Source organism: Coregonus clupeaformis, chromosome 29 (assembly GCF_020615455.1).
Source record: "Coregonus clupeaformis isolate EN_2021a chromosome 29, ASM2061545v1, whole genome shotgun sequence".
Classification (NCBI taxonomy): Eukaryota; Metazoa; Chordata; class Actinopteri; order Salmoniformes; family Salmonidae; genus Coregonus; species Coregonus clupeaformis.
Window position 1 is genome coordinate 8,840,221 of NC_059220.1, and position 14,587 is coordinate 8,854,807.

Genomic DNA, 14,587 nt, shown 5'->3' on the forward strand with positions numbered 1-14,587 from the left:
TGGGTGGACAATTGGCGTCATGAGAGGGCGTACGAGAGAGGCATGACGCAAGGCTCGCCTCCGCGTCTCCCTATCAGCCCGGAGGCTTTCCGTAGATTCAGGGAGGAGACGCCTCAGGAGGAGGCTATGCAGCTGGGTGCGGCGCGCTGGTCCCGGATGGAGAGGCAGAGACGTCTGAACCAGGAAAACGGGAGGGCTCGCTGGTATCGGGAGGGGTGCTAGCGAGCCAGAACCGCAACCCCAACTCCAGAGACGCCCAGACTGTTCTCCCAGTCAGGGTTCAGAGGGTCCGCGCTGCGCGTTGGGCGCATACACTGGTGGATTCTTGGACCGCGGGAAACCTGATGGATGAGGGGCTGGCCCAAGCGTGGAGAGTTCCATTACTCTCTCTCTCTCTGAGCCGTTTCCGGTCATGGGCCTGGACGGCTGGCCGTTGGGGTCGGGGGCTGCATCACCCGGCGCACTGTCCCCGTGCGTGTCCGGGTGGCGGGGTGGGGGGCTATGGGAGTATATCCAGTTTTTCATTGTGGACTCTCCGGAGTGTCCCCTCATCCTCGGGCACCCCTGGCTGGTCGCCCACACCCCCCGGATAGACTTGTCCACGGGGCGGCTCATCCTGGAGGGAGGCTCCACCCCCATCCTGTTCCGGTCACCACCGACCACTCATCAGCCCAAACCACCGTCCCAGACCACCTACCAGTCCTCACCTCTTCCCCAGGTCCCGCACTCCGAATCGCCTACCGCCCTAGCGGTGGTTGCCACCGGGAGGACGGCGGCTACAGACTCTGTCACTGGCCCAGACCTGGCAGGCATTCCCCGGGAGTATTGGGATCTGGGGAGGGGTTTAGTAAGAGGCGTGCCAAGAGCCTACCTCCTCACAGGCCTTATGACTGCCTATTGATCTCCTGCCGGGCGCCATGCCCACACGAGGGCGATGGCTTTCCTTGTTCCGGCCGGAGACGCTGGCCATGAGGGACGACCCCATTGTCCCCAACGCCCTGATGGCTGCCCTAGTTTCGTGGGGAATTGATAGGCTGGTCAGAGCAGCGCTATGGCGGGAGCCCGATCCGGGCGGAGGTCCATCGGGGAGGATGTATGTACCTAAGGCTCCGCGCATTCAGAGTGGTCCGGCAAGTCATCCCAGTGACCTACCGCCTGTAACCTCCCCCCACAATGCAGGTGCATCCCACATTCCATATGTCCCTCCTCTAGCCTGTCGCCATCTGTCCCGTGGCTCCCCCTCCTCGTCCTGTTCCCCCGCTGCGCCTCATTGGAGGGCAGCCGGCTTTTACTGTGGACCGGATCCTTGGCTGCCGGCGGGTGGGGAGGTGTCTCCAATTTCTGGTAGACTGGGAGGGTTATGGGCCGGAGGAGCGGTCCTGGGTGTCCAGGAGGGACATTCTGGGCCCAGCGCTGATAACAACATTCCGCCTCCTCACTCACAGTCGGGACATATTCATCTTCCTATTGGTGTCACCTGTGTCTATCTGATTCACCTGTGTATTTATGCCCACACTTCCCTGTGTTCCCTTGCTCAGTTTTCTCTGCTAGTTTCTTGATGTCAAGCAGTACGTATCAGTGTCGGATCACGTGACGGAGTTACAGGTACTCGAGAAGTGTTCTCCCTGTGTCATTGTGTTTTTCCAGTCAGAGTTAGTATTTCGTATTGTTTGCTGTCAGCCTGTTTTTTGGAGACCTATGTGCTCCTCATTTCTTTTTCGTGTATAGTCCGTTATTTTGTATCCTGGCTTCGGGACCATCAGTAAAGATCCTTGTTTCACCATCTCTGCCTACTGCCTACTGTCTATCCTGCACCGCACCTGGGTCACACTTCACACCAACCCTTACAGTTAAGACTATAAACCGTTATAAATGGCCCATTTGCGAGACTGACTTGTCTTTCCAATAGGCATAGGCTACCGACAAAAATCGGGGTTTATGATTTTAATTCAATTTTACCGTGGTTTGCTTGGATAAAGGCAAGTAGCCTATAGCCCCTGATAGGCCTACATCTCATTTCAGATAGTCTACAGTAGCCTAGACAAGATGTAGGCAAGATGTAACCTGAACGATTTAGCGATTTCGAGGTAAAAAGTGCTTGTGTTTCCAAATAGCCTGCTGGAATAGGCTACTGAGGATGGGGTCATAATTTCAATCACTGAATTAAATATTAATCATATGTATATGAACTGAATATGCTTGTCAACAACAGCCAGTGTTTTTTTTTTTTTGTAGCCTAATCTGACTACTGTTACCGTCAATATAATGCCTGATTGATGATCCAATCTAACAACTGATCGGCAATTGCGATAGCGCTTTGATAATACCCAATTTAATTAACTAAACATGTCCATTAATAATTGCATAATAACACAAGGCTACAACAATAAACTGAAGTTATAGGCTATTTATTAAATTGGTTTGCCAGCTCCAGGTAGGCTACACAAGTGGCACAAATTGATTTGCAAAGACTCCAGTGATATCGTCATTTCAATATATTTATCGTATCAAATGGTAGCCTACAATGGCATATACATTAATAGGCAACTTGATGGCCAACAGAGGCAAACTTATCATTTTCGCCTCTCGCTCAAGCGACTCAACCAATAGCTGTAGTGCTCTCTCAACAAACACACACACCCCTCCGACCCTCCCCACAACTCACAGCCTGCCTCACTGCCTGACAGTCAGCAGCAGGTCTGTGAAATATATATTTTTTAAGAGAAATGCCATGGCGACCGCGGTGCAACTTAGATATAGCCCAAAACCCTGCAACCCGCGACCAATACATAACTAGTGACGACCCTCCCCGAGAACCGTAAACCGTTATAAGCGTCATCACACTCCCTCATCTTAATCGGTCGAGTACGCGGGCCTTATGACTTTGTGGCTGTGGTAACTAGTGACGACCCTTCTCTCGCCGTCGTTCAGATTATCGCGAGATGGAGGTTGTTCACGGGGTGTAAAGCCACAGATAGAACAATGAGCCAGATATTTCACCTGATGTATAAATGTGAAGCATCCGGTTGGCGTTTCCACCCACTATCAAAAATGGTCATGAGAGGAAGCCCAGTGGCCAGCAGTGTGGAGAACATGGAGCCAGATGGACTTTAATAATAATACTTTGACCGACATTCCGCTAATTTTCTCATCGATGGAACATTTGATCTGTTTCCAAAACTAGAATCTGTAACAAACAGAGTGGACTGCGTTTTTAGACTTTACCCTCTGCCAAAGTAAAAAAAAAAATGGTGTTGTTAAGGAGTGCAAGGGCACTTCAGAGTAGGCGTTCCCTAACGGAAATATGTAAATAAATGCTAAAATGCGCCAATAGGACTCACTAACTCGTGCTTGGCTCTGCCTACGTCCTCGCTTGTTCTGCCCACTATGATTAATTTGCTTCCATTGGAAACGACAGGTGTATCTTGGGTTAGTTTTACAAATCTTTGGTAAAACCATCCGCATGCTGGAACCGAACGAGTGTGCTCGCATACTCCTTTAAAAGAAAAACGAGAAGCGGCAGACTGTTTGTCCATCTTGAGACGCCTTAGCTAGTATATATTTTCTCAAATTGTCAGAATTAATCTAAGAAAACCAAAAAAAATCTGTCATTCATTTTGACGTTTTTGTCGAGAAGAGCTTAGTCGCGCAATTTTACATCTGAGATGCTTGGGGCAGTATTTCTCAATCGGAAAAAATTTGCATGAAAACGTTGAATGACAACAAACACTTAATTGAAGAATCCCTACTGTTGACGAATCACGGAAACAATTTCGTGTGCATGAACAGCGGAAAGAAAACCTTGCCGAATGCCGTGTTCAAAACAACTGGGAACTCGGAAATCTCCTATTTTAGTGCGTTCAAGACAACTGGGAACTCGGAAAAAAACTAGATCCCAGTTGGATTTTTTAAAATTCGAGTTCCCAGTTGTGTTGAAAGCACCAGAAGACCAACGAACAAAAACGTCACAAAATGTCCTCATAAATATACACTAACTTTTCCGAACTGTTTTAAATGGGAAGCATGCGGGTTTCTAGCAGTTACTACTGCCACAAAGTCAAAATTGGCTATATTGTAATAATTAATGAAAACAATAAAACCTTTATGGTCTTAATTTAAGATTAGGCATAAGGTTAGCAGTGTGGTTAAGGTTAGATTTAAAATCAGATTTTAAGAAGATAAATTGTATAAATGGGCGGGGTTTGTGACTTTGTGGCTGTAGTAACTTTTGACGACCGGCATGCGGACGCCTGGGGGTATCATAGTCCAAAAAGTGTACGCACACGCACAGCAGGGTTCTAGAATATTGGACTGTTGGCTTTCATACTTTTCGAATTCTCAGCGCAGCTCAAGCAATTTCTTCAACTGTCAACACATTCAAAGGAATAGAGGACTTGTACCAGAGACGCGTTGGTTGGGCATTGTGGTGAGGTGCGTGTTAGGGCTGCGGATTGTGGTCTCAGAGCCAGCTATTGTCGCATTCAGGTGCTAGTCGGTACTCGGACATTTCGGCTTGCTAACCGGTTCTACTCGCTGTACGTGTAGAACTACAACCAGTTAGCAAGTCAGAAATGTCCGAGTTTCCTAGTTCCGACTAGTATGTGAACGCAGCATGTGTCAATGGGACGCCGGACTATCGCGTTTGTGTTTGTGTCTGTGGATGATAAATGATTTACACTTAAAATCTAAGACATGCGCAGCAGTGAACCACTGATCTTTATATACTCTGGTTGGTACAATTGGCCTATTTCCCACTGCATTTATTTATCATCTGTGTTATCTAGCAACCAACTGTTCGTTTATTGTAGTCCACTCTTTCACATTATTATTTGACATTTAGTTTAGGTTCTAGTTTAATTATAGGCGAATCTTTATTATAGGCGATATGACGTGTACCACTCTAAGGTAAACAGAAAGAAGAATTTTGGACAACCTTTTACAAGAGACATGTAGTAGGTTAGTAGCCTTTTTTATGTCATAACTATGTTTGTAGTTCTCCTACAGTACGATTTGAACACATGGTTATGTCAAAGTTGCGTCAATTCAAATCTGGCATTAGGAACAAAAGAGGTCAACACGACTTCTAAGATATACTAGTTATTTTAATTAATGCAAAAACCTTCAATGGTAAATATGATGTTTCGTATATACGGGCTCTTTGAAATACCTCGCAGGGCACTTCAGAGAACTAAATCCATTGTTTCAGATTGTTGCTCAAATACTCTGACAGAGAGAGTTTCCCACCTCTGCTGGCCAATTAGAGTAGAGACTTGAGCGTGGTTTAGACTTACTCAGCCTATCCGTTGACGCACTGGCTGTTGCCAGGCATAAGTCCTTATCAGAACAACCTGTCATAGTGAGAAGAGCCAGCTCCCTTAGACACCATTCCTATGTCCAAGGAAGGTTCACAGATCACAAAGAAGCAGTGTTCGTATCTGTGAGAAATACAAGTCTTATCTATAAGAAATACAAGTGTTATCTCATCCTAGCCCCTAACGTTCCTCACATGAATCACAGCCTGTTATGTGAAACAATTTATATCAGTATAGTTCAAACCTATGCTCCTCATTAATGCATTCCTTCTAAGCTATTCATCACTTCAATCCAATTATTAGAAAATAGAACCCAACAGTTATTAACAGATTCTTTGGATCAATAAAAAAAATATATATATTCACGGTCTTCATGGCGCATGAATATTTGGCTGGATACAAACTCGTAAAGGCACACATAATTTATTTTTGTTCGTTTCAGGACTTTTCCCCTCCTGCCTCTAGTCTCTGGTCTTGGGTCAGTTTCGCATTTCCCCCGCTATTTGTTAAGGTTAGGATTGGGGGAGGGGGAGTTGATCCTAGATCTGTGCATCCCACAGACAAACAAGTCCGATGGAGCAGGAATTCAATTACATAATGATTTGGCTGTCCATTATGCAGAGTAGTAAATTAGTTTGATACATTTTAACCTCGCACAGCCTGCAGGTATAGGTCAAACATTAGTTGGAGAAGTTCTGTTATGCATCATAATCGAATATGGGCAAATAGCAGTGTTTTATCTGTAAATGCCCTTAAGAAAAACTATTGCAGTCAAAGTGCAGTATAACTGCAGTATCCTGCAATTACTGCATCCAAAATACCACAGTCGACTGGTTACTGAACCTTTACAAAAAAGATTGCAGTTTCGAAAACTGCAGTAAGGGTGATTATTATCTATATATTTTTTACAACTTTATCTCTATTTAATTTCAAAATCTCAAGCAATGTTGGATATGTTTAATCCAGATTATAACAAATGAAAATGTTGATTAAGAAAAAGGTTGAACGTTGAATACTTAATTGAGTCAAGTGGAGTGGTTAGTGTTTGTACAATTAGCCCATTGTCATTGTTGTTTAATCGACATTAACCAACCCACTTATCCTTAACCTTTAGCCCAGTGTTATTTATTTTATTTATTATATACACCAGTCAAAAGTTTGGACACACCTACTCAATCAAGGATTTTTCTTTATTTTTACTATTTTCTACATTGTATAATAATAGTGAAGACATTAAAACTATGAAATAACACATATGGAATCATGTAGTAAGCAAAAAAGTGTTAAACAAATCTAAATATATTTTATATTTGAGATTCTTCAAAGTAGCCACACTTTGCCTTGATGACAGCTTTGCACATGCTTGGCATTCTCTCACCAGCTTCATGAGGTAGTCACCTGGAATGCTTTTCAATTAACAGGTGTGCCTTGTTAAGAGTTAATTTGTGGAATTTCTTTCCTTCTTAATGCGTTTGACCCAATCAGTTGTGTTGTGGCAAGGTAGGGTTGGTATACAGAAGATAGCCCTATTTGGTAAAACACCAAGTCCATATTATGGCAAGAACAGCTCATATAAGCAAAGAGAAACGACAGTCCATCATTACTTTAAGACATGAAGGTCAGTCAATCAGGAACATTTCAAGAACTTTGAACGTTTCTTCAAGTGCAGTCGCAAAAACCATCAAGCGCTATGATGAAACTGGCTCTCATGAGGACCACCACAGGAAAGGAAGACCCAGAGTTACCTCTGCTGCAGAGGATAAGTTCATTAGAGTTACCAGCCTCAGAAATTGCAGCCCAAATAAATGCTTCACAGAGTTCAAGTAACAGACACATCTCAACATCAACTGTTCAGAGGAGACTGTGAATCAGGCCTTCATGGTCGAATTGCTGAAAAGAAACCACTACTAAAGGACATCAATAATAAGAAGAGACTTGCTTGGGCCAAGAAACAAGAGCAATGGACACTAGACCGGTGGAAATCTGTCCTTTAGTCTGATGAGCCCAAATTGGAGATTTTTGGTTCCAACCGCGGTGTCTTTGTGAGATGCAGAGTAAGTGAATGGATGATCTCTGCATGTGTGGTTCCCACCATGAAGCATGGAGGAGGTGGTGTGCTTTGCTGGTGACACTGTCAGTGATTTATTTAGAATTCAAGGCACACTTAACCAGCATGGCTACCACAGTATTCTGCAGCGATACACCATCCCATCTGGTTTGAGCTTGGTGGGACTATCATTTGTTTTTCAATAGGACAATGACCCAACACACCTCCAGGCTGTGTAAGGGCTATTTGACCAAGAAGGAGTGATGGAGTGCTGCATCAGATGACCTGGCCTCCATAATCCCCCGACCTCAAACCATTTGAGATGGTTTGGGATTAGTTTGACCGCAGAGTGAAGGAAAAGCAGCCAACAAGTGCTCAGCATATGTGGGAACTCCTTCAAGACTGTTGGAAAAGCATTCCAGGTGACGCTGGTTGAGAGAATGCCAAGAGTGTGCAAAGATGTAATCAAGGCAAAGGGTGGCTATTTGAAGAATCTAAAATGTATTTTGATTTGTTTAACACTTTTTTTTGGTTACTACATGATTCCATATGAGTTATTTCATAGTTTTGATGTCTTCACTGTTATTCTACAATATAGAAAATAGTAAAAATAAAGAAACCGTTGAATGAGCAGGTGAGTCCAAACTTTTCACTGGTACTGTATATCTATTTTATTTAACCTTTTATTTAACTAGGCAAGTCAATTTAAGAACACATTCTTATTTCCAATGATGGCCTACCAAGAGGCAGAAGGCATGCTGTGGGGACGGGGGCTGGGATGTAAAATAAACATGTAGGACTGAAACACTGCACTGCTGTTTTGATATTAATTTTGCATTTGATCATACTCACCTTCATGCATCACCTACAGGTGCTTTAACAAGGTATACACAGTATAACGCAGTACAAGTAAGTAATACAACTTTCACTTATGTTGTTTTTCTCACAGCAGAATCATCCTGTGATGAGTGTGAAGGTCGTGGTGGTGGGTGGAGGTGTGGTGGGCTTCTCCACGGCTGTGTGCATCGCTGAGGCCCTCCCCTACTGCTCTGTGACCCTCATAGCTGACAGGTTTACCCCAGACACCACCAGCGACGTGGCTGCTGGGATCCTGATTTGCTCACCGTTCCCAGGTGAGGTATGGGCATCTCTTTACCCAATTTATTAATAGTTTATTAAGTTCATTAACAGTCATTACTTTCTATTGGTTTCTGACCACTTCATGTGAATTGGTGTGGAACTATATATGCTCTTAGCTGTACTAGGCCTATGTGTTACCGCATTGTGTTAATTAAAGTAAATTATGAAATAATTAATTTTACCATGAAGTAAATTCATCAGAAAATATCATCCCCAGTTGATGTGAATTTTACTCTACACTCTAAAAAGTAAAGGTTCCTGGAGGATCCTTTAGGGGTTCTTTAAATTGAAACTGTGGGGGAACCCCTATAGGTTCTCCGAAGAACCCTTTAAAAGGGTTCTTTAAAGAACCCCTTTTAATGGATCCTCGAATAACCTTTTGGGGTTAATTTTTGAACTACCCCCCTTCCCCCCCCCCCCTTATTTAATTATTAAATAATAATACACAAAAAATAACACTTTCAGTGTTTATGATTTTAGTGGCAAAGCAGAATAAAAATATCAAAATATGAGGTAAACTCCCAGCAGAGCCCCAAGTCCAATGGGTATATCCTCTGGTGTGTTGATGTTAATGTGTTGATGTTCTCCGTATCCTTAGCCAGAATGACTTTGAAGTGCATGGTGATCGAACAGGTTTCCTGTTATATTCATCAGAGGTGTAGGGAGGGTGAAGTCTGTGAATCCAAAAAATTGTAATTATACAGATGTTTAACAAAACATGCACACAACAGTATTCATACCTTGGTTTTTGTGATAAATGTGAATGAAAAAAACTTACACATACCTTGTCCATAATGTAGAGGCCTATGGGATTTTCATTGAAGAGGTAAGGGGGGAGGATGGTACATGTGATCTGCATAACATACCAATTGACATACCTTCGTATGCCTCCACGTCTGTATACCTGCAGACAGACACAAAAGTGAGCAGTTCAGTCATCTGCACCCAATACAGCTATCCTTCAACATATTCTTATAGCATATACATATTCTTACCTGTTGCTTGATATCCATTGAAATGTGTCCATTTTCTGTTTTAGAAAGATTTGCACAAATATGAAAAGATAGATGGTATCATCATAAAACAATATACAGTGAGGGAAAAAAGTATTTGATCCCCTGCTGATTTTGTACGTTTGCCCACTGACAAAGAAATGATCAGTCTATAATTTTAATGGTAGGTTTATTTGAACAGTGAGAGACAGAATAACAACAAAAAAATCCAGAAAAACGCATGTCATAAATTGATTTGCATTTTAATGAGGGAAATAAGTATTTGACCCCCTCTCAATTAGAAAGATTTCTGGCTCCCAGGTGTCTTTTAAACAGGTAACGAGCTGAGATTAGGAGCACACTCTCTTAAAGGGAGTGCTCCTAATCTCAGTTTGTTCCCTGTATAAAAGACACCTGTCCTAAAGCAATCAATCAATCAGATTCCAAACTCTCCACCATGGGCAAGACCAAAGAGCTCTCCAAGGATGTCAGGGACAAGATTGTAGACCTACAAGGCTGGAATGGGCTACAAGACCATCGCCAAGCAGCTTGGTGAGAAGGTGACAACAGTTGGTGCGATTATTCGCAAATGGAAGAAACACAAAATAACTGTCAGTCTCCCTCGGCCTGGGGCTCCATGCAAGATCTCTCCCTCATTCCTCCCTCCCTACATTCCTCTCTCCCTCCCTCCACTCCTCCCTCCACTCCTCCCTCCCTCCCTACATTCCTCTCTCCCTCCTTCCCTACATTCCTCTCTCCCTCCTTCCCTACATTCCTCTCTCCCTCCTTCCCTCCCTCTCCCTACATTCCTCTCTCCCTCTCCCTACATTCCTCTCCCTACATTCCTCTCTCCCTCTCTCCATTCCTTCCTCCCTTCCTCTCTCCCTCCCCCTCCCTACATTCCTCTCTCCCTCCCTCTCTACATTCCTCCCTCCCTCCCTCCCTCCCTCATTCCTCTCTCCCTCCCTACCCTACCCTCCATTCCTTCCCTCTCCCTCCCTACCTACCTCCATTCCTCTCTCCCTCCCTACCTACATTCCTCTCTCCCTTCCTCTCCCTACATTCCTACATTCCTCTCTCCCTCCTCCATTCCCCCTCTCAACCTCCCTCCATTCCTCTCTCCCTCCCGACATTCCTCTCTCTCTCCCTACATTCCCAGATATCCCTCTGGAACGGCAGCAGAGGTGGTTCAAGGAGACGATTGATCACCTGCTGGCTATCGCCCAATCAGAACAGGCATCAGAGGCTGGGGTGCTGCTCAGCTCAGGGTAAAGATACTCAACCATAAAGGAATGGATGCTATATAGTGCACTACCTTTGACCAGTCAGAAGAGTAGTGTACTATAGGGAATAGGGTGCCATTTCAGAAGCACACAACGAGTCAGCCAGGTCAATAGTTCTCTGACATGCATTAATTCATTTGAAAGTCCTACTGGTTGAAAACGCTCACCACTGTGGTTTGGTTATAACTGGTATTGATATTTTTTTTAGATGGCAAATACACAAGGAGGTCCCTGCGGATAAGGTGCCATTCTGGTCTGCGTTTGTGCTGGGTTTCCGAATCATGACAGACCGTGAACTGAAACGGTTTCCCGATCACAAGTTTGGCCAGGCGTTCACCACGGTGAAATGCGAATGTTCCAACTACCTGCCATGGATGGAGAAGAGGTAAATTCTTGGTCTTAGCTTGTTTTACTTCTATACTATAGTCATGTGTTAATCTATTAACAGCTACTGTATCAAAAACATTGTAAGGGCTACTCTATGTACTTCACAAAGTAAAATATGGATGACTTTTTTCTTTCAAATCTTTTATGACAGACTTTAAAAAAACAACGTTGTTTCAGGTTTAGAAAAGCAGGAGGCCAGGTTGTGAAGCAGAAAGTAAACGATCTCCAGGAACTAAGCAGCCAGGGCTATGACGTCATCGTCAACTGCTCCGGTCTGGGTGCCAAGTCTCTAGTAGGAGACTCTCAAGTCTACCCTGTCAGGGGGCAGGTCCTCAGGGTGTGTATACATACATACATACCTACCTATCTGAGAGGAGAGCTTGTAAATAAGCATTTCATTGTGCTGTGTACATGACCGTAAACTTCCATTTTATTTTGAAGACCCAGGCCCCCTGGCTCCAACACTTCATCCGGGACGGGGAAGGACTGTCCTATATCTACCCAGGGATGCACAGCGTGACAGTGGGCGGCACCAGGCAAGTTTATTACAAAACATAATTTCATCATGAAATGAGATGCTCTTTACATGAGGAATACTCTGAAATATACACAACATTACATAATGATAATTTAGAAAGGGGGATGCCTTGGTTCTACCACTAAGAACTACAAAACATTTCTATACCTGTTGTCCACTAGAAGTTCAGTCTGTATGCTCTCGAGAAGAGACAGTTGTCTTTTTGTGTGGCTGATTGGCTCTGTAGGCAGGTGGACGACTGGCGCCTGGAGGTGGACCCAGAGGACAGCCAGGACATACTGGAGCGCTGTAGCAGGCTGGAGCCATCCCTGAGCAGGGCCAGGATCCTGGGGGTGTCTGTGGGGCTGAGACCCAGTAGGAAGAATGTCCGGGTGGAGAGAGAGATGGTCCTTCTGGGGAGCCGACAGGTACCGGTGGTGCATAACTACGGCCATGGGGGCTGGGGGGTCACTCTGAGCTGGGGCACGGCCCTGGACGCATTGGGGCTGGTCAGGAAGTGTCTCCATGAGATGCGCCCCAGGGCCAGGCTCTGAACACTACGCAGATTCTCGGTCATAGAAATCCTGATAGAATATCTTCATGATATAATTACTTGATCTGCACCGTTTTGGGTCACAATTAGTGATACCTGCTGCCATTGCACTTGAATTAAATGAAAGCGAGAGATACGATTTTGCTCACTTGATATAAGATGCAAATTATTTTATGAATGAAATCTCCACTGTGAAAAGTTATTTGAATTTAGTCATTTGAATGTTATAGAAGCTACCAAGACATCGAATTAATGCACTTATGGATTCTACTGAACAGTACTTTTAGACGTGGCAAAACCCCTCAGGGAGAAGGATATTTCAGACAAGCAATTGATAATGGCTGCGGTAGAATAGTTAAAAAGGTACAGGGGCTTGACATTTCAGTAAGTGATTGTTGTAAATTTTGTCTGATGTTTCATGTTCAGATGTCTCAGATTTAATCAATTCTAACTTTGCAGAAAAATAAAATCAAAGACCTTGTTTTTTTTATTGCTTTAATCACACTCAACTTCATACAATATCTTAATAAAACAAATTCTGTATTCCTCAGTCACAGTATTTCACGTCCAGTATTAACATAACTTACAGCTTGGCAATGTTCATACTAGTGACTCTGTACCGGTACCCCCCTGTATATAGCCTCCCTACTGTTATTTTATTTTACTGCTGCTCTTTAATTATTTTTATTTTTTACTTAACACTTTTTATTTTCTTAAAACTGAATTTTTGGTTAAGGGCTTGTAAGTAAGCATTTCACTGTAATGTCTACACCTGTTGTATTCGGCGCATGTGGCAAATTTGATTTGATTTTAATCAAACAGGGTTAAAGGTGAAATACAATCCGAAACCTTGATTGGAAATCCAGTAAGCTATTTTTGTCAGTTGTCGGTCCATACGCTAGGATCTGTGGCCTTTGACACACCTCAGTCGAACCTCCAGCTGGGGCCTGTGGCCTTCGACACATCTGGTACTTCTCAGTCCTACGTGAGCATAGTACTACTTACTAGTACTGTATATGTGGTGAGAGCCCATTTATCTTGTCAGAGAAGGGCTCTGTTGTCAGATCTATCTCCTCTGACTCCAGTCTTTCCTCCTGGAGGGATCCCAAGGTTGACTGACCTGACAGGTGTAAATGTCCTTCCCACAGCAGACTGAGTCCTGTGGGCTTCAGACTAGGGAGGAGAGTCTGCATGGTCAGTCTGAGGTGCAGGGTTGGGTTTACTGCTTCTGTAATAACTATATACATCCTCTAAAGAGAAGTGTTTAGAGGCACTATCATAGTCACTTGTCATTGCTGGGGGTGATGGTACACATCGGTTTGGGTTTGACAGGGAAGGCTTGGACCTACATCCCGGTGATGGAGGGGATATTGAGGTGTGTGCGTGGAAGGTCTGTTGACCTGGGAACTCCCATGTTCAACTAACATACAAGGTGTGGTGAGCAGTAGCTGTGAGGGTGGGTAGGGTCCTTCTGAGTGTCTTCGTAGTTGCGGTAGAGCCTCTTGTGTAGGCTGTCCCTGCACCCCAGCCTTGGACATGGTTGTATGAGCTGGCTCTAGGTCTTCCAGGGGTGTGGAGCTCAGTGCTGTGGAGGCCCAGGTCTGAGTGGAGCTCCCCCAGGGAGAGGCAAGGCCGCAGCAGCCCCAGAGCTGTGGGAGTAGGCCAACCTCCCAGCTCCTCACAGCTCCAGCTCCTCAGCAGCTGGGTGTCTCTGTGATGGCTCTGGCCACACTCTGGCCTCAGAAGGTTGTAGCTGGTCATGGGGACTATTGGAGATGGTAAGGTAGAGGACTGGTGCTCTGGTCTGGTCTGTAGGGTGGTCTTACTGGGGTGGGTCAGGGGGAGGTTGAGGTTCTCTGGTGAAGGGAGGTGACTGGACTCAAAACCTGACGAGGACCTGCTCATGGAAGACGTCTTTCTGCCCCGCCCTTCTGAAACAAACAGGTAATAACACAGGCATTGTTAATTGATTAATAGGATGTTCTTTTCAGAGGAACAGAAATACATGGCAGAAAACGGAACTGCAGAAAGACGCAAAAAAAAGGTATTTGTTTTATCGTGAAAGCTGACTGGAACATAAAGCATGATGTGCAGTAGATGACTGGTGAGTGAAATAAGCAGGCAGACAGGCCGGTCTAGGAAACCACAGTAAGCAGGCAGACAGGCCGGTCTAGGAAACCACAGTAAGCAGGCAGACAGGCCGGTCTAGGAAACCACAGTAAGCAGGCAGACGGGCCGGTCTAGGAAACCACAGTAAGCAGGCAGACAGGCCGGTCTAGGAAACCACAGTAAGCAGGCAGACGGGCCGGTCTAGGAAACCACAGTAAGCAGGCAGACGGGCCGGTCTAGGAAACCA

The 14,587-nt window shown here is 44.7% G+C and overlaps 2 protein-coding genes across 15 annotated transcripts in view; one reads left to right on the plus strand and one right to left on the minus strand.

Moving 5' to 3' along the window:
• Positions 1 to 4,241: 4,241 nt before the first annotated feature.
• On the plus strand, positions 4,242 to 12,808 carry ddo (D-aspartate oxidase). 5 transcript variants are annotated; one of them, XM_041854641.2, is made up of 8 exons: positions 4,242 to 4,431; positions 4,881 to 4,956; positions 8,309 to 8,492; positions 10,651 to 10,759; positions 10,983 to 11,159; positions 11,339 to 11,498; positions 11,603 to 11,697; positions 11,926 to 12,808. In XM_041854641.2, exons 3-8 carry the CDS (start codon positions 8,324 to 8,326, stop codon positions 12,230 to 12,232), a joined length of 1,017 nt encoding a protein of 338 aa, XP_041710575.2. In that variant the 5' UTR covers positions 4,242 to 4,431; positions 4,881 to 4,956; positions 8,309 to 8,323; the 3' UTR covers positions 12,233 to 12,808. The 5 variants fall into 5 exon arrangements, with proteins under 5 accessions (XP_041710575.2, XP_041710576.2, XP_041710579.2 ...); XM_041854644.2 differs by lacking the exon at positions 4,242 to 4,431 and adding an exon at positions 4,662 to 4,729; XM_041854642.2 differs by lacking the exon at positions 4,881 to 4,956.
• A 162-nt stretch (positions 12,809 to 12,970) lies between these two features.
• Positions 12,971 to 14,587, minus strand: part of sash1b (SAM and SH3 domain containing 1b) — an 83,198-nt gene continuing 81,581 nt past the window's right edge. For 9 of the 10 annotated variants that reach the window (XM_041854632.2, XM_041854636.2, XM_041854633.2 and 6 more), the window contains one exon: positions 12,971 to 14,162. In XM_041854632.2, coding sequence (XP_041710566.2) covers positions 13,648 to 14,162 — 515 coding nt within the window. In that variant the 3' untranslated portion in view covers positions 12,971 to 13,647. The remainder of the gene's footprint in view (positions 14,163 to 14,587) is intronic. The other variant, XM_041854631.2, reaches the window with a different exon arrangement.